Source organism: Nematostella vectensis, chromosome 11, assembly GCF_932526225.1.
Source record: "Nematostella vectensis chromosome 11, jaNemVect1.1, whole genome shotgun sequence".
Classification (NCBI taxonomy): domain Eukaryota; kingdom Metazoa; phylum Cnidaria; class Anthozoa; order Actiniaria; family Edwardsiidae; genus Nematostella; species Nematostella vectensis.
Genome location: NC_064044.1, coordinates 6,942,170 through 6,960,882, shown reverse-complemented (window position 1 = coordinate 6,960,882; position 18,713 = coordinate 6,942,170). Strand labels below are relative to the sequence as shown.

Genomic DNA, 18,713 nt, shown 5'->3' with positions numbered 1-18,713 from the left:
AAAATTTCATTGCCTATTTTATGCGGCTTGGTTAAAAAAGCTGCTTCCTAGTACTTTTAAAGGTCATAAGAATCGATGTTTTGAACAGTGCTATTTTTGTGAGTTCACCGCTATTAAGTGAAAGCGTGGGCCGTTGTCATAGCTAAAAGCATTCATGCGAACGAGGCCCTGTCCGATCAGATCTCATGAATATACGAATAAATGGTATGACCGCTGAGCAACTGGTAGCTCGCTGGTCCGGAGTAGCTACTCGTACCCCCATCCTCGGGGACCCAAGGCGTCGCGGAGATCGAGCACACAGGGAGCGTGGCGCGAGAAAGAAACAGGCTGAAAGACGTCGTTCAGCCTGTTTCTTTCTCTCGCCACGCTCCCTGTGTGCTCGATCTCCGCTGCGCCCTGGGTCCCCGAGGATGCGTAAGCCTTTGATTGATATGATAGTTTCCCTGCTTACTCAGAATACCACAGTGCCTACAGGGAAAAATGCAAAGCGGGGACCATATGTAATAGGGGACTTGCGCTAAGATATCACGTGACGTACGCACATACGAATCAGCCAGAATTTTTTTTTTCACAAAGGGTTTATTTTCATTTACAGATTTTATTTTTCCTTCTTTGTCTGGCATGACGGGCGCATTCATTTGTTTCCATTTTGGCTTGAATTTGCCACCCAAAAGGTCATGTGATCTCTTAGCGCAAGTCCCCTATTCACTGACAAATGAGCACGGGTTTGGATCTTCTCTGGGACATGAGCCTGCAAGTGTTCATGGGTAAGCTGCCAAACACTCCATATTCTGCACGCGGAAAAAATGGAATTAGAACGAGTACTTTGCGTTATTTGGAACGTTGTTTGCGATTTCCAGCGCAACAAATATCAAGACTTGAAATGCTAAAAAAAGCGATGATAATATGAAGGGACCAGCCCTGAAAATTAGACGTTCTTAGAGTGTAACAAGTTTCAAGCTGAAAATTGCCTGCAATTCCATTATTTTAGATATAAATCTAGGAAGAAATGATCAGCTGAGGTCTCTTTTACCAGCTTTTCTTTAATAATAATTGTTTAAGTAATATTCTTTTACACATGTATATGCGTAATACCACACAAAACAAGCCGAGGGGAAAATAACCCATATAAAAATCCAACCAAAAACATCTGCGACTTCCTTGACTCCGGGATCGTCATGTGACCCTTGTGATGATTGCTTCAGCTCCTCCGAGGCCTCGCATGCAGCTTTTGTTTGCGCTACTTGTTCATCTTTCGATTCTCTCATTGTGCTCTCTATAGCTTTCCTTTGTTCCTTACTTACTGTGACCAAATAAGGTGTATTCCTCCATTCTTGCAGCTGTTGCTTTGATACTCTTAATTGCCGCACTAATTTTGGAACGGTATTATACTGTGCGCGTTCTTTTAAGGACGATGGTGCCTTTGCCACTTCCGGTTTTGAAGCATTTTCCATTTCCGGTTCTGACCTAGGCGGTGATATGCTGAGGTTGGGATGCTTATTTTTGTGAACTGCAAAAGAAAAATTATTGTCTTCATGGTAGATCAAAAGATAAGAGCCTTTTGACGAAAATACATTTTAGTGGTGCTAATATATTCCTTTTTCAAACACCGAACATCTTCTCATAGCCTATCATTAGTGGGACCACTTAAAAAGAAGTGCAACTGATATTCATTTTCTATTGCCCCAGTCCCAGTCCCCCATATATCTCCATCGAGGGGACAAATGCATCATATGTCTGATAAATGCACCCAATTGTAGAATTCACGTATTTTATGTACCTTTTACGATTGCTTTGCTCGACGGTGATGTTTCCATCGGATCATGCATTCTTCCCTTGTAAAGCGTATCAAATCTGGGAAGAGATCTCCCTAAACTTTCAACGCTCTCAATCGCGTTGACGTCACTGTCGTATCGCGGGGTCAGCGGTGTGTGGTCAAAGGATGACGAAGCGGACACATCGGTGGTCAGCGGTATGTCTGTTGAAGCTTGGCCGTCACTGTCAGACTCGTCGGGATTAAACCGTGTGTAAATAATTCTAATAAAATGCTCGCTAGAGCTTTGAGAATCGCACGGATCGTCCTCGCTCGTCATTGGCTGATGTATTGCCGTTGGTTTTGCATCAAAATATTCTGCCAATGCTGTTGAACAAACAAAGTATTTGTAAGAGATAAAGGGGACAAAAAATTGATACCGTATTATTCCCTCACATTATCTCTTTAAATGATATGACATCATATCATATTACATCATATTACATTTCATGACATATCATCAAAACATAACGTAATATGACATAAAATTACATTGCATGACATGCAAAGCATCACACCACATGACATCATATCACATCACTTTGCTATCACATCCAATCACATGACATCACATCGCATTATGACACCACATGTCATCGCATCAAATGACATCCATGTCATAACATTACATGACATCATATCACATCACATGACCACATCAAATCTAATTACATCACATGATATGACAACACGACATCTAATGACATCACATGACATAACATTACATGACATCATATCACATCACATGACCACATCAAATTGAATGACATCACATCACATGATATAACAACACATGACATCTAATGAAATCACAAGGAATAACATCAAATGACATCATATCACATCACATGACCACATCAAATCTAATGACATCGCATGATATAACAACACATGACATCTAATGACATCACATCTAATAACATTATATGACATCATATCACATCACATGACCACATTACATCGCATGATATAACAACACATGACATCTAATGACATCACATCTAATAACATTATATGACATCATATCACATCACATGACCACATTACATCGCATGACATCGCATGACATCGCATGACATCGCATGACATCGCATGACATCGCATGACATCGCATTGCATTAGGGAACTAGTTTCGATAAAATTAAACTAAGCCTAAAACCTTGTTTCTGTAACATGCGAACAAAAGATTCGTTTACAGAGCTAGCGTATGTGCCGCTCATGGCTAGACAATGTAAAACTTGGAGCTGCCGTACTTGGTGACAAATCAACACAAGGCATTTTACGTCTGCTTCTTAGAATTTTACATTGTTCTTTGCCGTTGGTGGTGTCGTATGTGAACATGGTTAACACTCACCGGGAAGACGCTTGCTGATCCTTTCGCTTGTAAACACATCGAAGAATATATACACGGCACGGAAATACGACCAGAATATCCACAGCGCTGCCCTTCTCATAACACCGAGTAGGAAAAACGGGTTTAGACAAGCAATGAAGAATTTCACGGCATTCACTGTAATGCGTAACAATGTAGCGATGGTGTTTATTGTGAATCGAATGGCGCGTGAGATCTTTGCAACCAGTTGACGACAGAGGCGGATTGCGAGGAATATGTTGCGGAGTATTGCATGCTCTAGATGGGTGATCTGAATATTAGAATACAACACGGTATTATAAACATGGCATAGGACTTACTTCGGCAGGTAGTGTGCTTAAAAAGGAGTGGGATGGTAGAGAACAGTACGGAGAAGGGAATTGAACGGGACGGAACAAAACGGAAAGAAACAAGGAAGGGAAGGGAAGGGGAGGGGAGGGGAGGGGAGGGGAGGGGAGGGGAGGGGAGGATTGGAAATCTCACTAGCTCGCTTTTTTACAGGCGTGGTTTACATGACAGCACATGACTTTCCAAGGAGGTGGCAGTCCTGATGGGCTTATAGCCCTCACGCCTTTGAACATTGAAATTTCTCTGGAAAATTTCAGCCCGAAGGGGGATGAAGGGTAATTGGAAAGGAGGGATAGAGGGGGAGGGAAAAGAAATCTACAGAAACCTTCTCACCATTACAAAAATAGCTTCCAGGCATTTCGCAAAGAACTTAACAACACGCTTGGTCACTCTATACACCAGCCATATGGCGGCAAACTCCAGCAACACGGGCGACAGTGTGAGAAAGGCAGGTGTAAACACCAGGGCAAGAATTCCTACGATCACAGGGTTACGCGTGAGGACCACATGGACTTGATCCATGTGTAACGTGATGAGACGAAGTGTCCGGTTGAGGTACGACTGATGACGTGGAGGCAGGTTTCCCTTGAGGGTTATCGCCTGAAAAATACGGTAAAAAAATCTGATAATCGCCTGAAATATACATTATTTTTTTTATCACATCGTAACGATTATTATCACCATCCTTGTCATTATCATATTTACCCTATTGCCATTATCAACAATATCATCACCATCAGTACCACCATTTTTTATCATTTTCACCATATAGTCATCGCCATCATTATCGTTGCCATTATCATCATCCTCATCACAACCACCATATATAAATCTACCACATCATTACCGCCCTTGTTCATCGTCCTTCTTCTCTTCTAAAACATTATCAGGCATCATTATCATCTTATCATCATCATCATCATCGTCTCATCATTATCATCATTAGCAATCATCAACATCATCAGAAACATAATCAACATCATCAGAAACATAATCAACATCATCAGAAACATAATCAACATCATCAGAAACATAATCAACATCATCATTAACATAATCAACATAATCATTAACATAATCAACATCATCATTAACATAATCAACATCATCATTAACATAATCAACATCATCATTAACATCATTATTGAGGTTGTTGTCGTTTATTACTATCGTTATTACACGTGTTTAGCTAGACCTTTTATCTCTGGTAAAGAGAATACAGAAATCTGAATTCTGTTTGAAACTGAAATTTGCAGAATAACCTGATAAATAAATCACTGAAATTCGATGTAAATGATGTTTGTCACTCCCGTACTACCTATGGGCTTTTAGGGTTGGTTCTCACTAGGACGCAAACGGAAGCGCAACATAAGTGAAAACCGACCAAACAGAAGCGCAAGAAAATCAAGCAATCGCGTTCTCTTGCGCTTGCGTTCCAGTGAGAATCGGGAAATTATGTGTACTGCGCTTGGGCTTAGTCCAAGTGAGAAACAACCTTTAAAGGCACGATTGTTAATTGATAAACCGATACTTACCTTTGAGCTTATTCGCCATTCGCCGAACACGCAGCTCGCTATCTTTGCCAATCGTTCGTAATACCAGGTTCCCACAAGTTGCACCACCCAAGTCGGGAGAGATTTCACGCGACCAAACGAAGAGCAGACTTGCCACAACGAGTGGATCGCGAGATCCCTTGCGCGAGACACGAGGGACAACAAATGGGACAGGATTCTGCAAACGAAGGTATGAGGCAAAGACGCGAAGGTTTGGAGGGAAACTAGGAACGACTCGTCACAGGGGCGTGGCCCAGGGGGCCCGGGCCCCCTTCTAGCAGCCAAAAATACTGTATAGTATGAGACATTATCTAAAATACATGAGAACAAAATGCCTTGAAAGGGCCTTTTGCGCATCCTCATGTTAAAAATCCTGGCTACGCCTCTGCGTCAAACCTTGTACACGACATCTCGTAGTGTTCTTGCATGATGCATGAGCACTACGAGATGTCGTGTACAAGGTTTGAGAAGCCCCTTTGACGAGAAAGACGTGTCTAAAGGCTTTGAATCACGTAGTTACTGATATATATATTTATTTAATGTCGCTTGTGGGCTAGCTAATGCCTGAGAATACTTTTGGCTTGTTAGGACATTTATCATGTACAGTAAGCTCTCCTAGTGGTCATTTTGTTACGCTCTCTTAAAGCCGCATTGTCACCAGTTTACTTCCGGTCGATTACGTAAGAATCTCCGATGATTTTTAACGGAAAACACGAAAAATATTTCAAAATATAGAAAGCAGTGTGTCTATTGGAAGTTTCTTTGAGGATGTGACTGCTAATTTAGAGCGGATGGCCTGTTAAATATTTCGGATTCGAATAGATTCTTTTGTCTTTTAACGGTTGAGGTTTCCGTCGGACCTCTGGAAGTAAACTGGTGACAATGCGGCTTTAATTAAAATTGTTAGCCCTTTTTTATGTTGAGCATGTTATGGTTACTATAGAAACCCTAGCCGTATTTTCTAACAAATGAATTAGAGTTGATGGTTCTCTTGACAAAAAGCGAAAAAAAAAACACTGAAACAACTCTTAAATATGATATGTGATGTCCTTATAAGTAATTAACCAAACGAGCAAGAAATGTGCAAGTAAGAGAAAATTCTACAGCATTAGCATGCCATTTGTAACAGCAAGTACAATAGTACTTAGACTCCCGACTCAACGCTTACCTCCAAACATAAGCAAAGGCGCGGCGAAATGTCCCATCCACGCATGCGCAGAAGCTCCGTACAAACAGAAGCGGCACCCACATGGGCGACAGTGTGAGAAAGGCAGGTGTAAACACCAGGGCAAGAATTCCTACGATCACAGGGTTACGCGTGAGGACCACATGAACTTGATCCATGTGTAACGTGATGAGACGAAGTGTCCGGTCGAGGTACGACTGATGACGTGGAGGCAGGTTTCCCTTGAGGGTAATCGCCTGAAAAATACGGTAAAAAAATCTGATAATCGCCTGAAATATACATTATTCTATTATCACATCGTAATGATTAGTATCACCATCATTGTCATTATCATATTTACCACCAGTGCCATTATCAACAATATCATCACCATCAGTACCACCATTTTTTTATCATTTTCACCATATAGTCATCGCCATCATTATCGTTGCCATTATCATCGTCCTCATCACAACCACCATATATAAATCTACCACATCATTACCGCCCTTGTTCATCGTCCTTCTTCTCTTCTAAAACATTATCAGGCATCATTATCATCTTATCATCATCATCATCATTAGCAATCATTAACATCATCAGAAACATAATCAACATCATCAGAAACATAATCAACATCATCATTAACATAATCAACATCATCATTAACATAATCAACATCATCATTAACATAATCAGCATAATCATTAACATAATCAAAATCATCATTAACATAATCAACATCATCATTAACATAATCAACATCATCATTAACACAATCAACATTATTATTAACATAATCAACATCATCATTAACATAATCAACATCATCATTAACATAATCAACATCATTATTAACATAATCAACATCATCATTTACATAATCAACATCATCATTAACATAATCAACATCATCATTAACATAATCAACATCATAATCAACATCATCATTAACATAATTAACATCATTATTAACATAATCATCATTTACATCATTATTGGGATTGTCGTCGTTTATTACGATCGTTATTACACGTGTTTAGCTAGACCTTTTATCTCTGGTAAAGAGAATACAGAAATCTGAATTCTGTTTGAAACTGAAATTTGCAGAATAACCTGATAATTAAATCACTGAAATTCGATGTAAATGACCTTTGTCACTCCCGTACTACCTATGGGCTTTTAGGGTTGGTTCTCACTAGGACGCAAACGGAAGCGCAACATAAGTGAAAATCGACCAAACAGAAGCGCAAGAAAATCAAGCAATCGCGTTCTCTTGCGCTTTCTCTTGCGCTTGCGTTCCAGTGAGAATCGGGAAATTATGTGTACTGCGCTTGGGCTTAGTCCAAGTGAGAAACAACCTTTAAAGGCACGATTGTTAATTGATAAACCGATACTTACCTTCGAGCTTATTCGCCATTCGCCGAACACGCAGCTCGCTATCTTTGCCAATCGTTCGTAATACCAGGTTCCCACAAGTTGCACCACCCAAGTCGGGAGAGATTTCACGCGACCAAACGAAGAGCAGACTTGCCACAACGAGTGGATCGCGAAATCCCTTGCGCGAGACACGAGGGACAACAAATGGGACAGGATTCTGCAAACGAAGGTATGAGGCAAAGACGCGAAGGTTTGGAGGGAAACTAGAAACGACTCGTCACAGGGGCGTGGCCAGGGGGTGGCCCAGGGGACCCGGGCCCCCTTCTAGCAGCCAAAAATACTGTATAGTATGAGACATTATCTAAAATACATGAGAACAAAATGCCTTGAAAGGGCCTTTTGGGCATCCTCCTGTTGAAAATCCTGGCTACGCCGCTGCGTCAAACCTTGTACACGACATCTCGTAGTGTTCTTGCATAATGCAAACCTTGTACACGACAATTTGTAGTGTTCTTGCATGATGCATGAGCACTACGAGATGTCGTGTACAAGGTTTGAGAAGCCCCTTTGACGAGAAAGACGTGTCTAAAGGCTTTGAATAACGTAGTTACTGATATACATATATATATATATATATATATATATATATATATATATATATATATATATATATATATATATATATATATATATATATATATATATATATATTTATTTAATGTCGCTTGTGGGCTAGCTAATGCCTGAGAATACTTTTGGCTTGTTAGGACATTTATCATGTACAGTAAGCTCTCCTAGTGGTCATTTTGTTACGCTCTCTTAAAGCCGCATTGTCACCAGTTTACTTCCGGTCGATTACGTAAGAATCTCCGATGATTTTTAACGGAAAACACGAAAAATATTTCAAAATATAGAAAGCAGTGTGTCTATTGGAAGTTTCTTTGAGGATGTGACTGCTAATTTAGAGCGGATGGCCTGTTAAATATTTCGGATTCAAATAGATTATTTTGTCTTTTAACGGTTGAGGTTTCCGTCGGACCTCTGGAAGTAAACTGGTGACAATGCGGCTTTAATTAAAATTGTTAGCCCTTTTTTATGTTGAGCATGTTATGGTTACTATAGAAACCCTAGCCTTATTTTCTAACAAATAAATTAGAGTTGATGGTTCTCTTGACAAAAAGCGAAAAAAAACACTGAAACAACTCTTAAATATGATATGTGATGTCCTTATAAGTAATTAACCAAACGAGCAAGAAATGTGCAAGTAAGAGAAAATTCTACAGCATTAGCATGCCATTTGTAACAGCAAGTACAATAGTACTTAGACTCCCGATTCGTGATTTGCGTTTGTCATCACCAATGGTCGTAAAATGAGAAGAGATTGATAAAACTTCAACTCAACGCTTACCTCCAAACATGAGCAAAGGCGTGACGAAATGTCCCATCCACGCATGCGCAGAAGCTCCGTACAAACAGAAGCGGCACCCACATGGGCGACAGTGTGAGAAAGGCAGGTGTAAACACCAGGGCAAGAATTCCTACGATTACAGGGTTACGCGTGAGGACCACATGAACTTGATCCATGTGTAACGTGATGAGACGAAGTGTCCGGTCGAGGTACGACTGATGACGTGGAGGCAGGTTTCCCTTGAGGGTAATCGCCTGAAAAATACGGTAAAAAATCTGATAATCGCCTGAAATATACATATATATATATATATAAATATATATATATAAGCGCCTGCACCCGCGAACGGGTATAACACAGTTTGTATTTAACTGTTCTCCTCCCTTTTACGGCGAGCTTCCCTTTGTTTTAAATAGGTTTCATATCTTCTTTTGTCGTATGACGTGCAGATGTTATTTGTGATCGCCCTCCATTCCTTTCTATTATGTACATGATAGTTCCACGTTTCAAGGACGCATCCAATTTTGAGGTCTTTTTTCAAAAAGTCCTTGAATCTTAGTTTAGGACGACCAACTGGGCGAGACCCGTGTTCTAGCTCCGAAAATAACAGCTGCTTAGGCACTCTGTCATCGTCCATTCGGCAGAGGTGACCAAGCCAGCGGAGACGATTTCTAGCTAATTTTGTTTCAATATCATCTACGTTTGCACGACGGAGGACGTCTTCATTGCTTATATAGTCATCCCACTTGATCTTGAGGATTAGGCGTAAATGGCGTTGTTGCAGAGTACGAAGTTCTCTAACTTCATGCTGATATACAGTCCATGTCTCACTACCGTACAATAAGAGAGGCATTAGACATTGATTATAAACAGCGATCTTGGTTGGTACAGTGAGATCACGTGAGTCGAAAACTCTCTTTCGAAGGCGACCATAAGCACATGATACAGCTTGTATACGAGATGTGAGCTCCGCTCTCATTGAGCAGTCACTTGACAGGATACTACCAAGGTATTTAAAGTGAGTAACATTGACCAGCTTAATGCCATCAACATAAAAGTCGGCAGTATTACCAATACACATAGTCTCCGTCTTTTTAGTGTTAATGCGCATCCCCATTCTCTTAGCAAGTTCATTGTACGATGTAAGTAAAGACTGCAGACCCTCTGGGGTATCGCTAAATAAGGCGATATCGTCAGCGTACTGTGCCTCCCTGATGAATTCCGTAAGGACTTTTGTTTTTGCTTTGAGCCTGCGAAGATCGAAGAGATTACCATCAAATCGGAATCTTATCTTGATGCTGCAGGTGTGTTCAATTTTATTAAAGGCCAACCAGAGCAGGACAGCAGCATAGATGCCGAATAGAGTTGGCGCTAACTTACATCCTTGCTTGACACCACAGTTGTATTCAAATGCTCGAGTTAGCTCTCCGTCTACGATTAGCCTAGCATGAACATCAGAATATAGCTTCTTTATTATACTTATGAACTTTGGAGGGCATCCTAGTTTGCCAAGGATCGAAAAAAGAAGTTCACGATTGACAGTGTCGAAGGCTTTCACAAAGTCTACAAAGACTATATACATGTTGTTACGTTGCTCTCTGGTCTTTTCCATAAGCTGACGAAGAGTGAATATGCCATCAATAGTGCCCCTACCAGCTCGGTACCCTGACTGGGACTGGGGATATATAAATTCCGCAAGCAGCTGTAGTCTTTGCAAGATGATATCTGCGAATATTTTCCCCACGACGCTTAGTAGTGATATCCCCCTGTAGTTTCCACATTCGCTTCTGTCGCCCTTCTTAAATAAAATGGTGATAATTGCATCTTTCCACACTTGAGGAATGATTTCAGACGCCCAGATGATATTGAAGAGGATGAGAAGAAAAGCTCTCAGGCAGCGACCACCATAAACAATGACTTCTGGAAGGACACCATCAAAACCAGGGCTCTTCCCAAGTTTGGTGTTTGAAATGGCTTTTTCCAGCTCCTGGTCTGTAACAGGATCATCCATAGACTGCATGATTGGTAATTGGTCAAGTTCGTCCACGATTTTTAAGTCAACATCACTCGGGAGATTTAGCAAATCACTAAAGTGCTCCACCCATCTACCTTTGAATTCTATGGGATCGGCCAAAAGAGTGCCTTCTTTAGAGCGAACAGGATGAGAATTTCTTGATCTTGGGCCATAGACTGCATTCAAGGTGGCATAGAACTCTCTTGGATTTTTTGTTTGAGAAAAATGCTCAGCTTCTTCAGCTTTCTTTTGAAACCATGCATCCTTGATTTGTCTGATACGTGTTCTTAACGAGTGCCTGTCTAGGCTTTTGTCTTGAAGTAAGTTTCGAATTTCCTCATCTTGGTCATCAAACCAGTCATTTTGGATCCTCTTTTTCCTTTCGAAAACATGGTTTGCAGCTTGTTGAAGAACATCTTGCAGATCCTCGAAATCGTTATTACAAGCAGGAATTTTTTCATCTAAAAACTGAACGAGCTTCACTTTCTTATCGTCATTGAGACGAGTGTCTAGCTTTTTCGGGGGTCTTGAGATATTCTTCTTGCGCTTCAAAGGAAAAGCACAATTAGACACTAAAAGCTTGTGGTCCGTGAAACAGTCGGCAGCTTGATTGACTTTGGTTACTTTAATAAAAGGCTTAGCAGCTTGATTGGCTAGCACATGATCGAGTTGGTGCCAGTGCTTAGAGCGGAGGTGTTGCCACGTGTTCTTCAAGCTATCCTTTAATTGAAACATTGTACCCATGACACTTAGCTGCAACCGAGTGCAAAACTCAAGGAGCATGAGGCCATTCGAGTTCATCTTTCCAACACTGTGCTTACCGATAACATCAGGCCAGGATTTGTAGTCTTGACCCACACGAGCATTGAAATCGCCCAACACAATAAGAGGGTTGTTCTGAGCTGAAGGAAGGCAACAACGGAGCTTTTCGTAAAATACCTCTTTTTCCTCAGATGTTCTTTGCATGGTAGGAGCGTATACGCTAACAAGGGTGAGGTAGTTACCACTTTCCAATGGAACACGCATTTGCATAAGTCTGTCGTTGATAGGTGTTGGACAAATCCCTTGCGATACAAGTCTGTTGGGGATAGCAAATCCGACACCGGCTGTTCTCTCACTTCCCCCACTCCAGAAGATAGTATGACTCCTTTCTACAATGTTACCAGTGTTGGGGCGTCGGACTTCGCTTAAAGCACAGATATCGATATTGGCATGCTCCAGCTCACGACAAATGAGTGCTGTGGCTCGCTCTGGTCTTAGAGAACCATCGCCGTCATTGGTAGTACGGACATTCCAAGCTCCAAGGGTTAGAGCTTGCTTTCTAGAAGATAGAAACTGACGATTGTCGATTGCTCTGGAAGTTATAGCCGAGTGCGGTCTTCGTCCATTTTTCGCCACTGCCGCACTGGGTGGCGCATCGGTTCCCCCGAATGCGGTAGCCATAGCTCCAATACTACTAGATTGACTTTCCATAAAAACTGTGAGGCTGCACCACTGGTGACGACACTACCTGGCGCGAGGGTAGTGTCCCTTGGCGAGAGGTCCTGTTTATCGACAACCCAGCATAGCTGGGATGGCCGCAGAAACAACTCGTTGCAACTTGTTGCCGGAAACTGAAGCCGGGTTGACCATCAGATCCGCCGGTGCTGGCCGTTGACCTATTCGAAGCTCATCCGCCCAAAGAAGTAACAAAAGGTTTACTCCCAGATTTTTCCTCGAGGTTGACTCCTGAAGCCTTTCCCAGACCGGGTATAGCCGCAAGGCAGCGGAGGTTTGGAATCAGGGTTTTCCTTCCCCTAGGTGGATTGCCAACCAAGGCTAACGAGCTCCACCTACCCAGAAAGGGAATATACCGTCCCTTACTCGGTCCCTAGTGTAACTTTTTGTCAAGGACAGGTGCACCACGTGAAGGTAGTTACACAGGATTTAGGTGGCCAGAGCCGTGGGGAATAGCCGCCCTAATTATTCTATTATCACATCGTAATGATTAGCATCACCATCATTGTCATTATCATATTTACCACCAGTGCCATTATCAACAATATCATCACCATCAGTACCACCATTTTTCATCATTTTCACCATAAAGTCATCGCCATCATTATCGTTGCCATTATCATCATCCTCATCACCACCACCATATATAAATCTACCACATCATTACCGCCCTTGTTCATCGTCCTTCTTCTCTTCTAAAACATTATCAGGCATCATTATCATCTTATCATCATCATCATTAGCAATTATTAACATCATCAGAAACATAATCAACATCATCAGAAACATAATCAACATCATCATTAACATAATCAACATCATCATTAACATAATCAACATCATCATTAACATAATCAACATCATCATTAACATAATCAACATATTCATTAACATAATTAACATCATCATTAACATAATCAACATCATCATTAACACAATCAACATCATTATTAACATAATCAACATCATCATTTACATAATCAACATCATCATTTACATAATCAACATCATCATTAACATAATCAACATCATCATTAACATAATCAACATCATTATTAACATAATCAACATCATCATTTACATAATCAACATCATCATTAACATAATCAACATCATCATTAACATAACCAACATCATAATCAACATCATCATTAACATAATCAACATCATTATTAACATAATCAACATCATCATTAACATCATTATTGAGATTGTCGTCGTTTATTACTATCGTTATTACACGTGTTTAGCTAGACCTTTTATCTCTGGTAAAGAGAATACAGAAATCTGAATTCTGTTTGAAACTGAAATTTGCAGAATAACCTGATAAATAAATCACTGAAATTCGATGTAAATGATGTTTGTCACTCCCGTACTACCTATGGGCTTTTAGGGTTGGTTCTCACTAGGACGCAAACGGAAGCGCAAAGTAAGTGAAAACCGACCAAACAGAAGCGCAAGAAAATCATACAATCGCGTTCTCTTGCGCTTTCTCTTGCGCTTGCGTTCCAGTGAGAATCGGGAAATTATGTGGGCTGCGCTTGGGCTTAGTCCAAGTGAGAAACAACCTTTAAAGGCACGACTGTTAATTGATAAACCGATACGTACCTTCGAGCTTATTCGCCACTCGCCGAAGACGCAGCTCGCTATCTTTGCCAATCGTTCGTAATACCAGGTTCCCACAAGTTGCACCACCCAAGTCGGGAGAGATTTCACGCGACCAAACGAAGAGCAGAGTTGCCACAACGAGTGGATCGCGAAATCCCTTGCGCGAGACACGAGGGACAACAAATGGGACAGGATTCTGCAAACGAAAGTATGAGGCAAAGACGCGAAGGTTTGGAGGGAAACTAGGAACGACTCGTCGTCAAAAATTATACACGACATCTCGTAGTGTTCTTGCATGATGCAAACCTTGTACACGACAATTTGTAGTGTTCTTGCATGATGCGTGAGCACTACGAGATGTCGTGTACAAGGTTTGAGTAGCCCCTTTGACGAGAAAGACGTGTCTAAAGGCTTTGAATCACGTAGTTACTGATATATATATATATTTATTTAATGTCGCTTGTGGGCTAGCTAATGCCTGAGAATACTTTTGGCTTGTTAGGACATTTATCATGTACAGTTAGCTATCCTAGTGGCCATTTTGTTACGCTCTCTTTAAAATTGTTAGCCTTTTTTTATGTTGAGCATGTTATGGTTACTATAAAAAACCCTAGCCTTATTTTCTTACCAATGAATTAGAGTTTTTGGTTCTCTTGACAAAAAGCGAAAAAAAAATTACTGAATCAACTCTTAAATATGATATGTGATGTCCTTATAAGTAATTAACCAAACGAGCACGAAATGTGCAAGTAAGAGAAAATTCTACAGCATTAGCATGCCATTTGTAACAGCAAGTACAATAGTACTTAGACTCCCGACTCAACGCTTACCTCCAAACATAAGCAAAGGCGCGGCGAAATGTCCCATCCACGCATGCGCAGAAGCTCCGTACAAACAGCCGCGGCACCCACATGGGTAAGAACACAACCCGGGTTACCCATCTCTGTGGAATGAGCCTTGGGGTATGCCACAGGAACATGTCAAGTATGTCTTGTTTTAGTGCTGTGGCGTTCTCTTGCCATTGATTAGGCATAAGTTGAGCGGCATAATAGCTAAGAAATGACTTTACCGATGCCTGGCGCCTTTGGGGCTTCTCTCCTAGAAAAAAAAAAGAAATATTTTAGGAGGCAATTACATGACAAATTTCAACCGGGATGAAATTTTTGCCCGGCCTAGGAACTCAGAATGTGTAAGGATGATTCGTGGAATCTGACCGACCGGTTAAAAAAGATCTTGCTACTTGAGGAAGCTCGAATCTTTAAAATCGCCTTTCCTTGTTGTAGTATCTAACTTTACCCTTACTACGCTTGGGCTGAAGTCCTATTTGAACTTAGCATGTCATCTTCGGGGACCCATACACGAGGAGACCAGTAGCGGGAGTACGCGCAAAGACAAAAAGACAAAGGGGAAAAAAAGAGCATTCAGTTGCCAAGGGCGTCTTTTTCCCCTCTTTTTTTTAATTTTACCCCCAGAGTCTTCAGCCCTATAAGAGTATTGAGAAAGAAAACTCCCCCCTCCCCCATATACATACCGGCTTGAGAAATAATACTTTTAGTATTTACCCAAACAAGTATCAAATAAAAGATTGTAGTGGTCCACTTTGGAGCACGCAATAGTCAAAAAAGTATAAAGTGGGGGTAAATTATATAAGCTAGAACAAGCAATAAGGGATTCTTTAGTATAGGGTTATTTAATTAATAATTAAATATTCTTTCATTTATTATATTTATTTCATGATTTCTTTATCTAATAATTTGATGACTTTATATTAATAAATTGGCTATTAAAAATATAGAGGCTTTCAACACATAGCCGTGAAGCAGCCCCCCACCCTACCAATCACTAATACCACAGCAGTATTGCTTTGAAAATAAGTGACCATTTAATTCAATTAATAATTGAATAGAAAAAAAGAATGCACGGTCTCCATATAAGAAGTCTGATGAAAGATTATAAATCATACAAACATTGTTGATAACAAAAATACCATAAAAACATACTGTATGAGATCCATCGACCACAAAGAACAAAAAAACACGCAAAAAATGGCTAAGCCCACTTTCTCTATATGCCTTTTCTATCCCTAAGAAGCATGCTATACAGAAAGAAGGCGCCAAAATACGTAGTTGCAAAATTTGAAATACTATTTTTAAAAGTAAACCTCTTCTTTATTCTAAAATCCGCTATGCAATACGTCCCACCCCTATTAGGCAAAAAATAAGCCGGCTATCTCAAACTTACCTCTCCTATTTACTCCTATAATTTGAGACGTCAGAACCGATGCTTGACTTTCCGAATATTCCCCGAACATGTTCGCTCTCGGCCGAGTCCATATATAAGAATCTCCGGGAACAAAGCGGAAAACCCATCCAAAGAGCAACTGAACCCTGCGCGGGGCCTTTGCGATGAATAGATGAGTTAAACTTGTCCACGGATCAGAGTAGAGCTGATTTATCAGCCCTATTAGATATCTTGCTATCGTCGTAACGATATGTCGCAAGTCTGTGATAAATGTCCAGACCCCTTGATGCAATCGAGGTGGTCTTAATCTCAGCCCATAAATGACATCATGCACGATGAAATTCAGCACGAGGTAAAGCATGGCTGCAATAGTGGTGATACACGCGCACGGCGCGAGAAAAGGTGAAGCTAAAAGAAGTGCAGCGCAAATCCAAAACAGCGCTATACATGACAGAATCCCGAAACAAATTGATCCTACGATAGCGCAAAAGCACAAAACACTACTTCCAATGATGGTGACAGGCAAGGCTGCTAGGAACGCAAGCTGGGCGATTATTGGATGGCGTCTTGTGAAGTCCCGGATTTTTAGATGAGCCGCTTCCAGACGAGTTCCATGGTAGAACCTGCTCTTAAAGTACTGCAGAATGCTGAACAATAGAAAGTTCAGTATTCCTTCCTCGGTCGGAAGAGGAGATGGCACCAGAGCTCTATTCATGGAGGACGTTCAGAAGACATTTTTGCGTGAATTCTGTTGACTTTGATAGTCGAACTCTGTATGAATTCGTGGGGCCTTAATTAACTGCTAATTACTCTTTCGTGAACAAACATAATTAGATCATTTTTTTTAAATTAGAGCTAATTAGTTTTCACACTTGTTTTTTTATTCAACAACGAATTTAAAATTTGTATGACGTTAGAGCATAAATCTTTAAGCCCATTTCCAAGTTGAACTACAAATCCCAAAACAGCAACAAGGAGTGTTGTCGAGTTCTCTTGCGCGCGCTTAAAGTTCTTACATGGGTTGGGTAGGCTGTGTAAACGCACTGCGCGCGCATCAGGTGGACATGACGTCACGAACTTTACACGACACACATCTTTTTGTCGATATACCGTTGATATTCCTGTCACATCGTTTATAAATTTTGGGCTTTTCTGGTATCAGTATAGTTTTTCAAGCATGGTCTCAACCATTATTGTTTCATGTTAGTTGGTATTTCAAAAAAAAAAAAAAAGAAAAAAAAAACAAACAATTCGAGGACATGGCCGAGAATCGAACCTCGTCCAGATCAGGTAAAATGAGAAAAAATAGACCATACTTCCAGACATACGCTACTGTATGGCAGCATGAGCTTTACGGCTGAGCTGGAGATTTCGGCCCCAGCACACTGGGGCCGATAGCCAGGATCCCAGGCCTGTCTTAGTCGGTTACGCCACGCACAGCTCGCTGAGATATACACTAAAAGTCGGTTTTTTTTTACTTGCTTCCGTCTCTTGGAAATGGGTGTGTTGCTATAGTAATGTAATGTTGTCGTCATCATGTAAAGCACACTACGACCTATGGTCTACTTTGATAACTTTAGCGTTTGTTCTTCTTTGTCCAGACACTCACGTGCATATGGCATTTTTTTGTGCCCAGGACAATTAAAACCAAGCTACATTGTAATTCACGCATTCCAAGATCCTTTGTTATCTTAGGTTTTAGAAAATACTGTGAATATACTTCTCGTAAGCTACTCTCAAATTTCTTAAGAGCATTTCAGATTCTAGAGTTCATATTTTCCTTGGCATATTTTCAATGGATGTGGGGGTCTTGAATCTATAAATATAGCGCCCAAAAATTATAAATCTGCGATTTGAAGTGTGGAGTCTCACGCGCTATAACGACTTTTATAAAATCTGACGCATCCTGTTTATCTATACATGTAAGAACACATCTCTCATAGATGTAATAAACCATGTCATCCATAAATGTAATAATAATAACGCGGTCCGCGTTTTGAGAGACATTATTTTTTTCCTTTAACATGTTTCACAAATAGATTGGTCTCCAACTTTTTGTTAAAAAGATCTAGATTGATGCACCCATCATCGCGAGCCTTCCTCAAATGAATAGCTGGCAGTTACCACAGGCTTACCAACCTCTCAATCAGTCTCCAGTCAATCCCTGTAACTAGCTCGAATATTTTCACGATTGATCACCTCCTGTAATTGTCTTATATTCTAGAATGAAGGTCACAGTAAACTCTCGTTGCTTTGTGTATTTATTCAGAATAAGCGTAATTTCTAACGTTTTAAGCAGTTGAGGGATTCCGCG

The 18,713-nt window shown here is 40.7% G+C and overlaps 1 protein-coding gene across 2 annotated transcripts; it reads right to left on the bottom strand.

The window, feature by feature from the left end:
- Positions 1-1,023: 1,023 nt before the first annotated feature.
- On the bottom strand, positions 1,024-17,176 carry LOC5505275. 2 transcript variants are annotated; one of them, XM_048734443.1, is made up of 11 exons: positions 16,400-17,176; positions 14,989-15,256; positions 14,159-14,354; positions 9,040-9,293; positions 7,653-7,848; positions 6,255-6,508; positions 5,069-5,264; positions 3,867-4,133; positions 3,168-3,456; positions 1,781-2,140; positions 1,024-1,510 (listed from the first exon to the last, which is right to left on the bottom strand). In XM_048734443.1, the coding sequence occupies exons 1-11, from the start codon at positions 17,112-17,114 to the stop codon at positions 1,044-1,046; spliced, it is 3,462 nt and encodes a 1,153-aa protein (XP_048590400.1). In that variant the 5' UTR covers positions 17,115-17,176; the 3' UTR covers positions 1,024-1,043. The 2 variants fall into 2 exon arrangements, with proteins under 2 accessions (XP_048590400.1, XP_048590401.1); XM_048734444.1 differs by having other exon boundaries at positions 14,989-15,253.
- Between the last annotated feature and the right edge of the window lie 1,537 nt (positions 17,177-18,713).

Bases quoted from the DNA above. Each gene is read 5' to 3' on its own strand.
- LOC5505275 (XM_048734443.1), bottom strand. From the start codon at position 17,114: ATGAATAGAGCTCTGGTGCCATCTCCTCTTCCGACCGAGGAAGGAATA. The intron at 14,355-14,988 runs GTAAGCGTTGAG...TTTCGTTTGCAG, and splicing joins GCCTTTGCTTATGTTTGGAG to AATCCTGTCCCATTTGTTGT. The intron at 3,457-3,866 runs GTGAGAAGGTTT...TCTAATATTCAG, and splicing joins TGGAAGCTATTTTTGTAATG to ATCACCCATCTAGAGCATGC.